The sequence below is a fragment of the Helicoverpa zea genome, chromosome 11 (genome assembly GCF_022581195.2).
Source record: "Helicoverpa zea isolate HzStark_Cry1AcR chromosome 11, ilHelZeax1.1, whole genome shotgun sequence".
NCBI lineage: Eukaryota > Metazoa > Arthropoda > Insecta > Lepidoptera > Noctuidae > Helicoverpa > Helicoverpa zea.
Genome location: NC_061462.1, coordinates 919,318 through 933,734, shown reverse-complemented (window position 1 = coordinate 933,734; position 14,417 = coordinate 919,318). Strand labels below are relative to the sequence as shown.

General features: G+C 35.9%; 3 protein-coding genes across 4 annotated transcripts; 2 read left to right on the top strand and 1 right to left on the bottom strand.

The window, feature by feature from the left end:
* Nucleotides 1–276: 276 nt before the first annotated feature.
* On the bottom strand, nt 277–1,047 carry LOC124634210 (trafficking protein particle complex subunit 1). Its single transcript, XM_047169647.1, has 2 exons — nt 808–1,047; nt 277–631 (listed from the first exon to the last, which is right to left on the bottom strand). Exons 1-2 carry the CDS (start codon nt 904–906, stop codon nt 296–298), a joined length of 435 nt encoding a protein of 144 aa, XP_047025603.1. The 5' UTR covers nt 907–1,047; the 3' UTR covers nt 277–295.
* A 19-nt stretch (nt 1,048–1,066) lies between these two features.
* On the top strand, nt 1,067–3,061 carry LOC124634209 (mitochondrial import inner membrane translocase subunit Tim17-B). The gene is made up of 4 exons (XM_047169646.1): nt 1,067–1,317; nt 1,400–1,569; nt 1,916–2,093; nt 2,232–3,061. Exons 2-4 carry the CDS (start codon nt 1,426–1,428, stop codon nt 2,408–2,410), a joined length of 501 nt encoding a protein of 166 aa, XP_047025602.1. The 5' UTR covers nt 1,067–1,317; nt 1,400–1,425; the 3' UTR covers nt 2,411–3,061.
* Nucleotides 3,062–6,074: 3,013 nt separating this feature from the next.
* LOC124634208 (epidermal growth factor receptor substrate 15 homolog) lies at nt 6,075–12,874 on the top strand. 2 transcript variants are annotated; one of them, XM_047169645.1, is made up of 8 exons: nt 6,075–6,229; nt 8,306–8,386; nt 9,553–9,693; nt 9,785–9,886; nt 10,146–10,277; nt 10,646–10,810; nt 11,597–11,734; nt 12,172–12,874. In XM_047169645.1, the coding sequence occupies exons 1-8, from the start codon at nt 6,227–6,229 to the stop codon at nt 12,268–12,270; spliced, it is 861 nt and encodes a 286-aa protein (XP_047025601.1). In that variant the 5' UTR covers nt 6,075–6,226; the 3' UTR covers nt 12,271–12,874. The 2 variants fall into 2 exon arrangements, with proteins under 2 accessions (XP_047025601.1, XP_047025600.1); XM_047169644.1 differs by lacking the exon at nt 6,075–6,229 and having other exon boundaries at nt 8,170–8,386.
* Nucleotides 12,875–14,417: the final 1,543 nt, after the last annotated feature.

Below are 14,417 nucleotides of genomic sequence, written 5' to 3'. Positions count from 1 at the left end.
TTTTTTTTAACACATAACAGCTATAACTTAAAAACTAAATTATAATTTATTTTATTGCATTATTTTATTTAAGCATTTGAATTGACCATTAATGAATAATAACTTGCACATTGTTTATTTTGATGTTAATAATATGAACATTTTATGAAATCTTGGTGTTTCCAGTATAAGTATTTAATAAAGTTTTCTAGTAATCAGTACATTTGATTAAGATATTTAATAATTCCTACAACACCAGCTATAATCATTTACAATATTATATTTAAATTAAAATAATAATAAATAGAAAAGTTTATTATGATGCTCTAACATGTATGGGAGTTTGTTTCACAAAAGCATCTAGTTTATTTTTAAATAGTTCACTTGTGATAGGTTCCCCAATGCCGCAAAGAGGATTCCTTACAGCATACTTGACGTAGATTTCACCATATATCTTTTTCAGTAGCTCTCTGACTCCTTGTGCTTGATTATCTGTGTTCATAACAAATTTTAAGCCGGATGGAGTTTCAAGACAGTGCAGCGTATACTTTGAGGTTTTATAATTCATGAATCCTTCTTTTGGATCCAGTGGAGATATTTTGGCAACAAATGATTTTATTGAGAACAGCATCCCATACATCAATTTGCCCTCCTGAAAATTAATTAAATAAAATCTTAACTGATGTGAAGTGTAACAATAATAATTTGTAGGTACTATGGTAAATATTATCAGGATGAAAGTTAGGATAGGAATAGGCAAATTACTTTGGATTTCTGACTTTCAAGGAGTTATAATATTCAATGAATTGCTTGAAAAATGCGACATACCTCCTCTCTAGACATTCCCGATTGTTTTGTCCTATTCCATTCTCCGTAATATAACAGCGTGCCATATCGGTCAAAAATATACAAATTGTAGATAGTCATTGTCCTGGATCGATGAACTATGTTGCGAGGTAGTTAAAATTAATTTTTATGTAAACAAAAACAGTTAAATAGATTTATTTTACAGATTTTTACAATATAAACAATGAGAGCTACGAGCCTTCAAATAACATTGACTGACGTCAAATTGACATCGACACGACGGACACGACACACAAAAAGCCGTGGTAGAGGTGGACTAGTTTTATTTAGTCGATTTTATTTCATAGTCAAATTAGAGTTGGAAAATGATGTCCTTGTAGGATTAAAAAAAAAGATACATAAGAAAGAACGTGAGCGAGAACCATGGTGCAACAATCGTGACAAATTGTCTAGAATATATTTAGACTCCTAAAATTACTTAGAAATTGTGTATTTAAGTGTAAATAAAACACAAAACATAACATCTAACCAGTGCGTAAATTAATATATGTGATAAGTGTGATTTTAGACCCGATTTGTAGGTTATCTTTCTTACCTAACATTTTCATTCCAGGACCGATAAATCAATAAACACAAGTCATGGATGAATACACGAGAGAACCGTGCCCCTGGCGTATCCTTGATGATTCTGGCGGTGCGTTTATCATGGGGGCCATAGGTGGTGGCATATTCCATTCTATAAAGGGTTTCAGGAATGCCCCAGTGGGGTTCAGTAGAAAAATGGTACGTATTTGTTTTTAATGAATGATTAGCCATTCGAGTCAATTTTAGTATGGAAGTGTATATGGTCTGGAGCTTTTTCTGTTTAAAAATATGATTGTAGGTACCATAAGCTCTATTTCTGTTAGTTTTTAATGTGCCTAGTAAATTGCATCATAGATGTTATAAGACTGTAGTTCATCACATCATATTCATTCTCTTGGGCTTATTATGTAGTTCTTTTTCTTTCGTCTTAATGACATGTCATATAGTGCATCTACACATTATCAGCCCAATAAGCAATATTATGTAGTAAAACTGATGCACGTTGTCTGTCTAACTGGTCTTAACAAGATTCTGATGTTTTCAGCTTGGAAGTTTGGCTGCCTTGAAAGAACGATCCCCTGTTGTAGGTGGTAACTTTGCTGTATGGGGAGGCATGTTCTCAACCATCGATTGCTCATTAGTGTATTTGAGACAGAAGGAGGACCCTTGGAATTCTATTATGAGTGGAGCACTCACAGGCGGAATACTTGCAGCTAGAAATGGTGATTATTTTATATCATAATTAAACTATATGCTCAAGTAGCAAGGGGAAACATTAGCCACAGTAATTGATGCTTGGAACATAATCATCATATTATCAATTAATTAGGTTAAGTAAAAACTCTTTTGTATAATTTCAGGTGTTCCTGCAATGGCTGGTAGTGCTTTGGTTGGTGGTATTCTACTGGCATTAATAGAAGGCATAGGTATAATGTTCTCGAGGATCACTGCTGAACAGTTTAAACCACAGCAGCCCATATTTGAGGACCCTTCAGTTTTAGGTAACCAAGGTCAAGCACAGAGTCAATCGTTCCAGTAGTTTAGGTGTTAAGTATATTATCGTTGCGATTGTGCAGCCTGGTTTGGTCTTTATTCTGGAAATTCAAGCACAGAAACAACACTGGACTTAGAATATACCTACACTGTCTGCTGGTTTTTTTTTCGATGGTACAAATTACTTTTAGTGATTATTTCAATAATCCGTTATCTTCAAACTGAAGCTGGCTGTACAATCGAAATTGTAAACAAATCTCTTGCCATCATGGCATTGTATCATTAACCAGACTTTAGAATCACTTTTAGTTATTTTTATGAGTGAATTATTTGCATCTGTGATATTTTCAGTCCTGTACTGATTGTTTATAATTTCACTCAAAAAGATTTTGTTTTGTACCCGTTTGTTATTAGATTTCAATAACAATATTTTGTTCATGCAGAGCACAATGCAACCCTAATTTATCATTATTAATTTGGTATTTCACAGAATATTACCTGCTTAAGTCGCCCCTACTTAATTATTTGTTCCCATAAAGTTAGGTGGCTGCAGCACCAGTTTGTTACTGGCTGATTGTGAAGATTATTTGCGCCATCTTCAAATTAGCTGTAAAAATTGTTTTATATGTGCAGGTAATTTTCCTTGAAATGTTTTCTGAACATAGAATTTATTTAAATAATAAAGACTTTTTATAGATATTGTTGTTTTATTTAGTTAGATTACTAAATTAAAACATTGAACATATTTACATTTTAGGTATAACACATTATTTATAATAATTTTGGGACATGAAGGATTGACACTTACAATAAGTTGGGACATTACATCATTGAAACTACTTTCTACTGAGATATAGCTTTCTCATCTATTTGTTTATTCACAAAATAGTAAAATATGATCAATTATTTTATGATGCAAAATAGAGAAGTATATTTCTTCATTAATTTAACTCGTAGCATCATGGTTCATTATTTGAGATTCAAGTTTGCATATTGGAATTATGAAAGTTTTAAGAACTTTCAATTTAATACCACAATAAATCAATTCATTATTGGTTATGTCCTTAAAATCAATAAGAAAATTATTCTCAACAGAATTTCGAAGTGCTCACTCATCAATTAACAAGACAAGAAGACTGATAATACTGTAAAAATATTGTCATTATTGATAACTGTACAATATTATCCGTGTATTACATAGAGACAATAATTACTAAACAGTTTTGATTACACATTTTCAATTAATCTTAAAGCTGAGCTCAGACAAGCAATATCCCTGATAGTGCTTGTGATAAACTGTTTGTGACAACATCCCAGAATCTTTACATTTGTACTCTAAGGCTAGCCGCTGATTGCAACTTTTCGTCACCGTGACTTTTTGTCATTTAGTCAAGTGCAATGAAAACTATACTGAGTGCGCTCATTATGGTGACGTGACAATACGGTGACAAATAGTTGCAGCAGCAGACAATGCCGGAGTGACGTGACTGTCACTCGCCCTGTACATTACAATGGGAGTCCACTCACTGGTGACTTTTTGTCACTCAGCCGGCACCCAAGAACAGATTCAGTGAGCGCATCGTGGGTGACAGCAGGTGACAGTGACAAAAAGTCACGGTGACAAAAAGTTACAATCAGCGGCGGGCCTAAGAGCCCCCGCAGACCACAGACTTTTTATCGGCCGATAGTTTGGTCGGGCTCTTAATCAGTACGCAGATGTAAGCAAGTGCGCACACTATGACGATTTGGTATCGGCCGATAAAAAAGTTTGATGGGCTTCCCGATTCCATTCAAACTAAACTGTCGGCAAACTATCGGCCGACCGTATAATCAGTATTGGCTCCCTACCACACGCGCACACATGACGATTTTTTAGTCGGCCGACAAGCCGATAGTTCAGTTCGCTTCGAGATTTAACAGTGAATGGTCGATCGCGCGTGTTTTGTAGCTAAGCTATATAGTTATGCTCATTCGATAAAAGGCGAATTTTTTTTCGGATAATCGAGTAATTTGGAATGCATAGTGTAAAATTTTCCGTTTCATAATTTATCACTAAAGATAGAATGCACCCATTACTCTCGGGCTCTCTTTTTAATTTTCCTTCTCCGGTGTATGAGAGCAATAATAACATTTCTATGCAATGTTTTATTAATTTTCATTGTGCGGTGCGACCACTCTTTTCACCAGTTGGTTAGAAACTAGCAAATAGTCGGCAGACTGTTGGATAGTTTGCGCACTCATCACCGACTAAACTGTTTAGTTGGCTCGGTGTGCGTACTAGCAGGCCAACCCGACTAAACTATCGGCCGATAAAAAATCTGTGGTCTGCGGGGGCTCTAAGGATGCCTTGTCTGTGCCAACTTAATAACTTATACATAGACCTTATTTAACCACAAGGTCTCATTATTCTAAAATGAAGACAAGTCAACTTCCAAATACAATGGTGTACAAAAATAGTTCATTATTTTAAAGCATTATATTGGGGCAATTGATGTTAATTTTGATTTGGAATAGTTTTATGGTTGTAAATTAGCGGGTCTGTTTTGGGCAGCATTATCACCCATTTTCCTGATTTCTTTGATAACGTGGGCTAATACTTCAGGATCGACGCCTAGCTCACACAGTCGTATGCAGATTGACAGAGTGTCTGCATCCAGACCTGTGCAGAGCAGTTGTGATATCTGATACATCATTTGAAAAGCTTCACGCGCTTGCCCCACTTGGGCATTCTTTTCTGAAGTCATTCTGATTTCCTGCAACAGTTTACGAATGTGTTGTTACTAAATAAATATGTAGTATCTATTATGTTACTACAACAACAAACAATCAACAAGTTTTACCGTTTGTACGATTACTGGAAAGATATAAGCGTAACTCTCAACACCTCTTTTTACACGTAGAAAAGTTATTTTCAGTTACAACAATTTCGTAAAGTAAAATAATAGCGATAAACACTTTCCTACTATGAACATCGATCCGTTGTTTTTCACTTTTAGCAATTTTATTTGCATTACATTAATTACTGTCAGTTTAGTCAGTTGCTTGTCACTGTCAAAATGTCAAATTAATTTGTGTTTTTTTTACAAACGTTTCGTTATTCTTGCCGATAAGATAAAGCACAGGATTTTACTAATCGATTAGGATTCATGGTAATTCGATGTCATAGAACTTCATTTTTTATATATATTCTTCTTCTTCATTCTATATATATAGTACATTTTTAAATATTAAATAACCAAATAAGAAACATTTAAAAATATTAAAAATAGATGGGCAGCGATAGCGGGCACAGGGTCCAAGGCACCACCGGTGATGATTTGGGTCCCAGAGACAGAACTTCATTTACTAATAGTATTATTATGTACGATTTAAAGGAAATTTAGGAAACGGTCATGAGAAACGATACAGCTTGAACTTCAATTCAGCGAAATTACTCGCTATTGCAGCTTCTAAACTAAATCTAAAAGAAGTTTATAGAAATGTCGTAAAAACTCTTTTCGAAATTTCACATCTGATTGAATTTCCCCGGTATATCATTATATGCGCCTGGTGTTACATCATTGAACTCTGGTTATTCTAGAAGTACCCTATTACTGGAAAGGTGGAGTTTTATACTTAAAAATCTATAAATATTTACATTTGTATAGTTGTGGACTAATTTAGTTAAAACTCGCGCGGAAAAGTTATACGGATTTCGCGACGACGGACGCTCTGTATTTTCTATTTTTATATCAGTGCGTCTGCACTCCCAAAAATAGACCTTCAAGTTTTGAACATAGTGTGTTAATTTTGTCGGCATATGTACGCGATCCTTTGCTTGTGTTTAGTCATTTCAAATAAAGTTTAATCAAAATCACACATCATGGTAAGTAAAACTCTTTAGTGTATCCTAATTATTGACGATGATTGTCAGTTGTATATTTGTATTCGTTTTTGTCTGAACTGCATCTTGAATGTGTTATTTTGATACAGATTTGATCTTTGAAGGCAAAATATCTAATTAGCGTAACCATTGCTAGTTGAATGCGTTGCTAGGGTTCTATAATGAGATCTATATGGACTAGGGTACGTGGTTACGAAGAAACAGCAAAGGTAATTCGGGTCATACACCGCGATGCGAAAAAGCATAAACATAGGTAGGTCTTTCATTTTGCTGTATGTATATATTCGTAATGTAAAAATGAATGGAAGTTTATTAAAGTTAATTCAGATTATAAACCAAATCAGGCTACTGAGTATACCTACTAAGATAAAAGCTTGCGTTTTTTATAACCTATACAGGCATTGGTGTGATGGAGTTCTGGGCTTTAAGTAGGTAGGTAGGATTACTATCGGAACTGATAACTCAGACTCCACAAATGCTAGTGTTACCAGAATTTGCAGCAGGCAGCTATTTTTTATCTGTTGTTAAAAGTAGGGTGCCTGCCTCCTTCCAAGTTCTATAACGATTCTGACTTCTGAGTGATCGTTTGTTGAGCGTCGATTTTCCACTAAGACATAATTTCATGCTCTAGTATGACCTCCTCCGCGCACCTTGATTAAAATGATATTCCAGTTTTCAATAGCTTTGAAATAGTGAAAGACTTCTTAAAATAGGTCCATTAGTTCCTGAGATTAGCGCGTTCAAGCAAACAAAAACTCTTAAACTTTATGATTAATATATTTTATTTATAGTGGCTGCAGATTCATCGTCCTAACTTAATGTTTATTTAAAGAGATTTACTTATGAATTGCATAAGCCAAGCAGGGCACGTTTTAAATAAAATTAGTTATCCCATCGTAATGAGTGTACATTTTTCGCTCAATTTTACCCCTGATAATATATTTCAGTCACGGCATTTTGCTTAAGTGAGTTTATTTCTAGTATCGATTGGCGTTCGTGAGTCTAAAGATTAAAAAAACGGATAAGGTATATATGTCGGAGATGGTCAATAGTACGGACCCTAAACGAGACGCAAGCGCGCCATCTGGTGGCGTTTCCGGTGAAACAACATTTTGGCGCGCTTGGCAGAGTCGTGGTGGTCAGCGTGGCGTCGACGGAGCTCAGTCTTCTTTGAGTCGTCGTGTTGCACACATCTCGATAGTGCCCTACGTCACGTCTAGTGTACCTAGTGTTGTAGTACCGTTGAAGATCCATATTGTAAAGTGTGTAAAGTGTCTTTTGAAATTAAAGTGTAAAGGTTCTTCTAACCTAACAGACAGACATGTGTTGCTGGGGAGTTTGTTTCGCCACTTCTTCTCCCCAGCCAAAACACATAGGAAGTGGCGAAGGGCGGGCGTTTTGGGGGCTGTCTTTTGTTCTGACTAATTTGAATAAACGTTTTTGAGTTTCGAGTTCTTTTGAGTTATCTCTTTGTACGATTACCCTAACTGATGTCGGACAATAGTGCCATCCTGATATTTTGCCCCTCATTCCGACATATAAATATTTTATTAATTTTGTGTCGAGTCATCATAATTTTTCCCTTTTGTAAACTCTGTTTTTGAAATCATTTAGCACGACTCGATTCAGCTTCTTAATATGGATAACGCACCTTCGGATTTTTTTGCGCAGTTGCACTTGCCTCATAAATTAGATCCTAATTTACGAGTGCGCCTTACGGTTTTTCGTAAATCTATCTTATATTCATTAGGATTACTTAATATTGAAATTACCTACATGCAAACTTATTCCAAACTTAATATTAGGTATAAATGCGAAAGTAACTCTGTCTTTCTGTCTGTCTGTCGTTTCTTCACGCCTAAACATTCTCATGCGAAGCTCACTAAGAGTATGTAGGTACCTACCTACCTATTATAAGCTATGCCAAGCAAGGATTTTTTATCTAAGGAGATGTAGGGTCTTAAATTGAAAGTTCTATTTGTAAATTAGATAGCGACTAAACTCATGGCGTCCAAATGGCACTGGTATGACAGAAAAAACCGTTTGTTTTGTTTTCAGGCAGATCCAGTTCAGAGTCAATTGCTAGAGGCTGGAGAGACTGGGGGTGGGGAAGGTTCAGCGCAACCTACACAAATTCCAGTTAGTACAGAAAGCAATATAATCATTAATTACCTACTGATTTTGTGTCCATTTAGTAGAAATTACCGCAATTTCTGATAGCTCGTAGTGTTAGTGGCTATTTAGTTTATCTTAATAAAAACTGAATAATTAATCAGATGCTTATATATACTTTTCTTAATTTAAAACATCAAGTATCGACCGACATTTAAACCAGGGGCCCGATTCTCCTAATTTTACTTAAGCGTCATACGATTCAAGTTCGACTCGATTCGACTGATATCCAATCCCGACTCGATTACGATTGAAGCGTATGTGGCATTCCGCTATTTTTTCTTTGAAATAAACTTTTTTATCCTTTTCTGTCATTCAATAATGAATAATTTTGTCTGCAAATGTTTTACGATTGCAAAATGATTGTACAGCAAACTACCGTATAGACCAAAATTACCAAAATAGCAGACCAATCGCACACCAATCAAATGTCAATCGAATACGATTGGTCTTTTATTAGTAGCAGAATGCCCGATATGGTTAAAACTGCTATTACGATCATATTGCGATTCGATTTCTATTCGATTTTGACATTATTAATTTAGGAGAATCGGGCCCCAGAAGAGATGTCCTAGAGCTGTGGTTACCCATTAGAGGTACGGTGAGATACGCCCAGCAATCCCTTAACATAAATAATACATCCTTTATGAAAACGCTAAGAACCTGCATGAAATTTATAAAAAAAGTTGAAAAATTTAAGTTGTGGTTGGGGGGGGGGGGGGGGACTGATCGTTTTATTGAACACTTGCTTATAGGTAGTTAGTGGGAGTAAGTCCCAACTGCGTCAACATCATTGTCTTTTACTGAAAGTTCTTGCAAAAAGGGGCACGCAAGTTTAGAAGTTTTTTTTTTAAATAATATAATATGGAACGTAGAAAAACGAATTGGAAAACATTGTTCTAGACTTCTAGAGTATAGATACCACAACACGTTATTATAATATTGATTGCAAAAATTACGAAACCTAATCCGTCCGTTAAACATTATAAGGCGGAATCAATGTGGTTGAAATCTGAAGTTCCTTAATAACAAATATACCTTGGAGACATTTAAACCTGACAAAGGATTAGAAAAGTTTCAACTGTAGTAGGTGCCTATGCCAAAACTTACTAGATGATACACATGTTTATCAGGTTGAAGCGAGCTCAGTCGACATGAAGGCCGAAGCAACGACGGAGATAAAACCAGATGGTTCAGAAAACAAACCTGTCGAAAAACTAGAAGACAATAAGCTTGGAAATAACGAGGTGAACCAGAATAATGTCAAAGAAAACGTGAGTCATAAGAAGTCTTTAAATGGTTTCATTATTTCTGTTAGTGCTGAGTGTAGGTAAATTTTTAATCCATGGCATTTTGTGGCCGCAGGGCGACTGGCAACAAAGGGAACAAGCACTGCTGAAAAAGATTGAGGAACTGGAGAAAGTCAAAACTGAGAGGACGGAAGATGGATTTAAACTGGAACTTAAGGTAATGAAAATATTTATTGTACCTTCGACCCTGGGAGCGTAATTCACGTAAGTACTTACCACCACGTACCTACTGATATACCGTGGGATAATTTGCTGATATTGGGAGACCATCTCATACAGCATAAGACCGTCAGCATTATTGATTTGAATAAGACGATTTTTGTATAGTCCTGTCCACCTGTATCGTTCGTGTTAACCAAATTTTATCATCATTTACCTGCTTTCATTTAATAATTATTAGCTTTGTAATTATCCAGGTCCGTGAAGAAGAAATCGATCTTCTCAAAGCGAGGGTCCATAATTTGGAGACTGAACTGCAAGCGGCTTTGTCAAAACCCTCCGGCAAGAATCACGAGATGATTGAAAATATTAAACAACAGCATGAAGAGGTTTGTACATTTCAACAATTACGGTGTAATCCTGGTCTTTTTCTGTCAGACCTTCTTAGATAGTAGCAGGGTGAGTCTTAACATTTGGACTGAATTGCAGCACGAAACAATTTACTCTAGAATATAAATAGCCAATTAATAATTCCAACTATGTTAGGCTTGGTTTCCAGTGTAACCGAATCTGAGTATTCGTGTATTAAATGGAGTAACTGTGGGAACAGAATTCTATGACTCTCTCAAGCCTGTTAACTGGACATCCCATTAACTAGGTCATACTTGGTTGTCAACCTTTCTAGTTTCTGACTACCTGTAACGACTGTCAAAGATAAAAGAACTACTTATTTTACCTAAAAATTGAATTGTTTCAGTTGCTCAGCAAAGCGCGTGGCATGATTTTCGATAAGACTAAGATGGTGAAGAATCAAGAGCTCCAGATAGAAGCTTTGACTACGCAAGTACAATCTCTCAAGGATATCAACGTGATCACTAAGGACCTTCTAGAAATAAGGAACTCGGAAGTTAAAGCTATGGAAGTGAGTTCTGATGAAATCATTATTTTTAGGGTTCTGTACCCAAAGGGTAAAACGACCTATTGTTTTCGCTCCTCTGTCCGTCCATCTGTCACTAAACTGTATCTCATGAACCGTGATAGTTAAAGAGCTGAAATTTTCACAGAACCATTCGTGCGACTCGCACTTGGCCGGTTTTTTGTGGTTGTTTTTTTGCTTACATTGAAATTTGCTTAAAAATATTCTTACTGTATTCATGACTCTGCCAGCACGCTCTGACGCCCTTTTGAGACAACTTAATGTACACATGGACAATCCCCGGTTCTGTGCTAAACTATTGCTAATTATGGAGTAAAACTACTTGGGCTATTGTGAAGGCATCCTCGTGGACTAGGAATGGGGGAACTACGGGTAATAAATTAAAGTAAAAATGGTAGGTCACTTACCGGGCTCCCGGGCACTAATCGCGAAAATTGGAAAAAGGGGGGTAACGGGGACTGATGTGTGATTGTTATATTATAATATTCTATTAAAGTTCTTGGAATGTGTATCTATAACCATCAGTTTCCAGTTTTCTAGAGAAGAAGAATTTAGTGATCTAATTTTACGGACTATTGGAATAACAAAGCTAAGCGCACATTATTATCCAAACCGAACGCCCCGAACGACACAAATTTTGGAATTCTTTACCGAGTCTGATTCAGCAGGGCTGATAGTGTTCCTGTTCATACTTACTTTTATATTGACTTCTGTTTCATTTTGTTGAAGAGAAAGCTGTCCTAACTACCTTTTTGCCAAATAATGTTCCAGGACCGTCTAATGGCAATGGAAGCTAGATTTAAGGCTGAAAAAGACAGATACGGCTTAGTGTTGCAACGAGCTCAGACCAGCACTACTCTTAACGATGACTTGAAGAAGGAATACGAAACACAACTCGCTATATTCAAGGTATGGAATATGAAATAATTTTGTTTCTATACAGTACTGACTTATGTATCATCCCGTAATGCGCAGAAGGCCAGTGATTTGTTCACACATATTAACAGCAAAACTCGAAGCGGCAAAGTTATGTGACAACTGCGCTATTCTATGATATTTCGATTTTTATAAGAAAAAAAAAAATGTATTCGATAAGTTGCATACATACATTCACAGCCTATTTTTTTTCTTTACCCGCTAGGCCACGACGGCAAAAATATTTCATTTAACTCAATTTTTCAAACGCCAGATAATTGTTCTCTGAAGAATACCTGTGAAAGAAGAATGTTTGACGTTTTGACACCTTTTGTATAGAAAAAGTGTCAAACTGCTTTAAGTATTATTTCCTCGGATAGAAGCTAACTGATGATTGAAATTATTATATTAACCCCACATTATTTCGACAGGAATTGAGACAGAAATATGAACAGAGGGTGCAGGCTTTGGTTGCTGAAAATGCAAAGCTTAAAGAGCTGGCCGCTCAGAAAGCTGGTACATCTGGTTAAGACAGGCTCTCGAACTTATCCACTTATCATCAAGAAGACGGAACAAGTCGATTAGAATGTAAATTTTTCTAGTTTTTCCTTTTGAATCTTTTTAATACAGACTTCAGCGTTTAGTTAAAGGCTCCTGTTGTCCTGGTGACATTGAATGGCATGACTAATTATTGCCGTTCACAATATTTTATCTGCTGGTTTGCTTACATTATATTTACATAAGTCCCATACAAGTTATGACAAAACAACGGACACATAGAATTTTGAGAACAGCTATTCCAGGCTGTAACCTACCAATAGCTTATAAAGCAGGAAGCATTTCTTTCTTTTCTTCTGTCAGACCTTAGTTTTATTGATTACAAAGGTCAGCTGCTAATGTTGACCCGTGGCTAATCCGTCACTGATGTCATTAGATACTTATGTTTGCAATACATCAACAATTTGTTTCATGGTCATCCATGGCATATAGAGTGTAAAGACTGTTTCTTCAGCGTCAGTTTTGTTTTTGACCATTTTATTTTTGTAAGATGAATAGTTTATTGTATCATTTTATTTAAATAATACTAATACTAAATAAAAGATAATTTTTAATAAAAGTGTTTTTATAAAAAGATGTTAGCTAGTTTTATTTAATTTTTTCATAACTTTGTGCTGTTCTACTTAAACCCTCTATCCTTATTATTATACCCTCGAAGGGTCCTGCACGGAACATTTTTGCTCAAAAGGACCCACCTTTGACTTATCCGTCGGGGGCTGCCATTAAACCAGCTAAAGGATTTCTATAGTGTCGTGAATACAATGAGGGTTTTCTCTAATTTTTCTGCCACAGGGTGGCGCCACGTATGCGTCTGGTCCAAACAGCTGTCAAATAGTATGGAATTGTAGGGTCCGAACTAATTGTTTATTGAAATTCTGTTATATTGGAAGTGTTATTGATTTTATTATGGACTACGGTTGGAATAAGTTTTCCGAACGAAAAATTGAGCTTAGAAAGAGGGGTGCAAAAGTCACTGGTACTAAGGAAAAGCTCGTTGAACGGCAGATAACGCAACGTACTAGAATTTGTTTACACAATATGATTTCGTTTTTTTATCTACTCAACTGTAATTGTAAAACACTAATGCAGTGCTTTAATTATACAATAAAAATCACTAAAATCGTTCACGGTTCATATTAAAGATAAGCACTTTGACAAGTACCTGGACCTGACGCCTCGGTGCTGCCACCTCGTGGACGCCATTTTAGAAAACCCTCATTATTGAAGAATTGTAGATGTTTAACAATGACATAAAATACACTCATGTGTATGATTCATAGTTGAAATTTCATATAGAAAAGGCAGCCCCTGACTTGGCCCCTGACGGTTATTCCTCGGTTATGTATTATGGTAAGTCTGGGGTATGGTATAACTGGTTAAGTCGGGGGTTTTGAGTTATTTTATTATTTTTCAATAAGATTTTTACCGACGTGGGATTTTTTTTCAAAATGTTTGCTTGCTTGCAATGTTTAATTTTATTTCAGACTTTTTAAAGAGCATACGAATTATAGTCTATATAATATGTAGGTAAGATCTCGCAAAGATACGTTTTAGTTTTAATAATATTGCAATATAATCGTTTCACACTAATACAGCAGCGCCCCCTAGTGAGTTAATATCGTAAGACTTATCTTAAACCATGCACCAATCAACTATGAACCCATCGCTGAAAACCGCATTGAAATCGAACAATTCGTTATAATATTATTGCAATATTATTTTGCACTCTCTAGTGAGTTACAGACGTAATTTTTATTATTTGGGAACATGCATTAAGCACATACACATTGCTGATGAAAACAGAATTGTAATCGGACGTTTTGATTAAATTGCAACATTGTTTTGCACTAATATTGTGGCGCCCCCTAGTGAGTTACAGCCATGACATATATCTAAGAACATGAACTCATCGAACACAAATAGGTTATTGAAAACCGCATCAAAATCAGATCATTAGTTTAGAAGATATGTGGGAACATTACTCTGCACAAATGCACATCTCTCACCCTAAATGCATATACCTACTCCGTTCCGTCGTGGGTAAAAATAGTGTCCCACCGTCATCGGGAACATGGGCTGCTGGTCGAGACCCCTCAAAGAGAAAGGATTATTAAATAAA

Excerpts from the sequence above, each read along its gene's own strand:
- LOC124634208 (XM_047169644.1), top strand. The coding sequence starts at position 8,252 with ATGGCGTCCAAATGGCACTGGTATGACAGAAAAAACCGTTTGTTTTGT. Across the intron at positions 9,887-10,145 it reads GATTTAAACTGGAACTTAAG|GTCCGTGAAGAAGAAATCGA; the intron begins GTAATGAAAATA and ends GTAATTATCCAG. Across the intron at positions 11,735-12,171 it reads CACAACTCGCTATATTCAAG|GAATTGAGACAGAAATATGA; the intron begins GTATGGAATATG and ends TTATTTCGACAG.
- LOC124634210 (XM_047169647.1), bottom strand. The coding sequence starts at position 906 with ATGACTATCTACAATTTGTATATTTTTGACCGATATGGCACGCTGTTA. Across the intron at positions 632-807 it reads CGGGAATGTCTAGAGAGGAG|GAGGGCAAATTGATGTATGG; the intron begins GTATGTCGCATT and ends ATTAATTTTCAG.
- LOC124634209 (XM_047169646.1), top strand. The coding sequence starts at position 1,426 with ATGGATGAATACACGAGAGAACCGTGCCCCTGGCGTATCCTTGATGAT. Across the intron at positions 1,570-1,915 it reads TGGGGTTCAGTAGAAAAATG|CTTGGAAGTTTGGCTGCCTT; the intron begins GTACGTATTTGT and ends TGATGTTTTCAG. Across the intron at positions 2,094-2,231 it reads AATACTTGCAGCTAGAAATG|GTGTTCCTGCAATGGCTGGT; the intron begins GTGATTATTTTA and ends GTATAATTTCAG.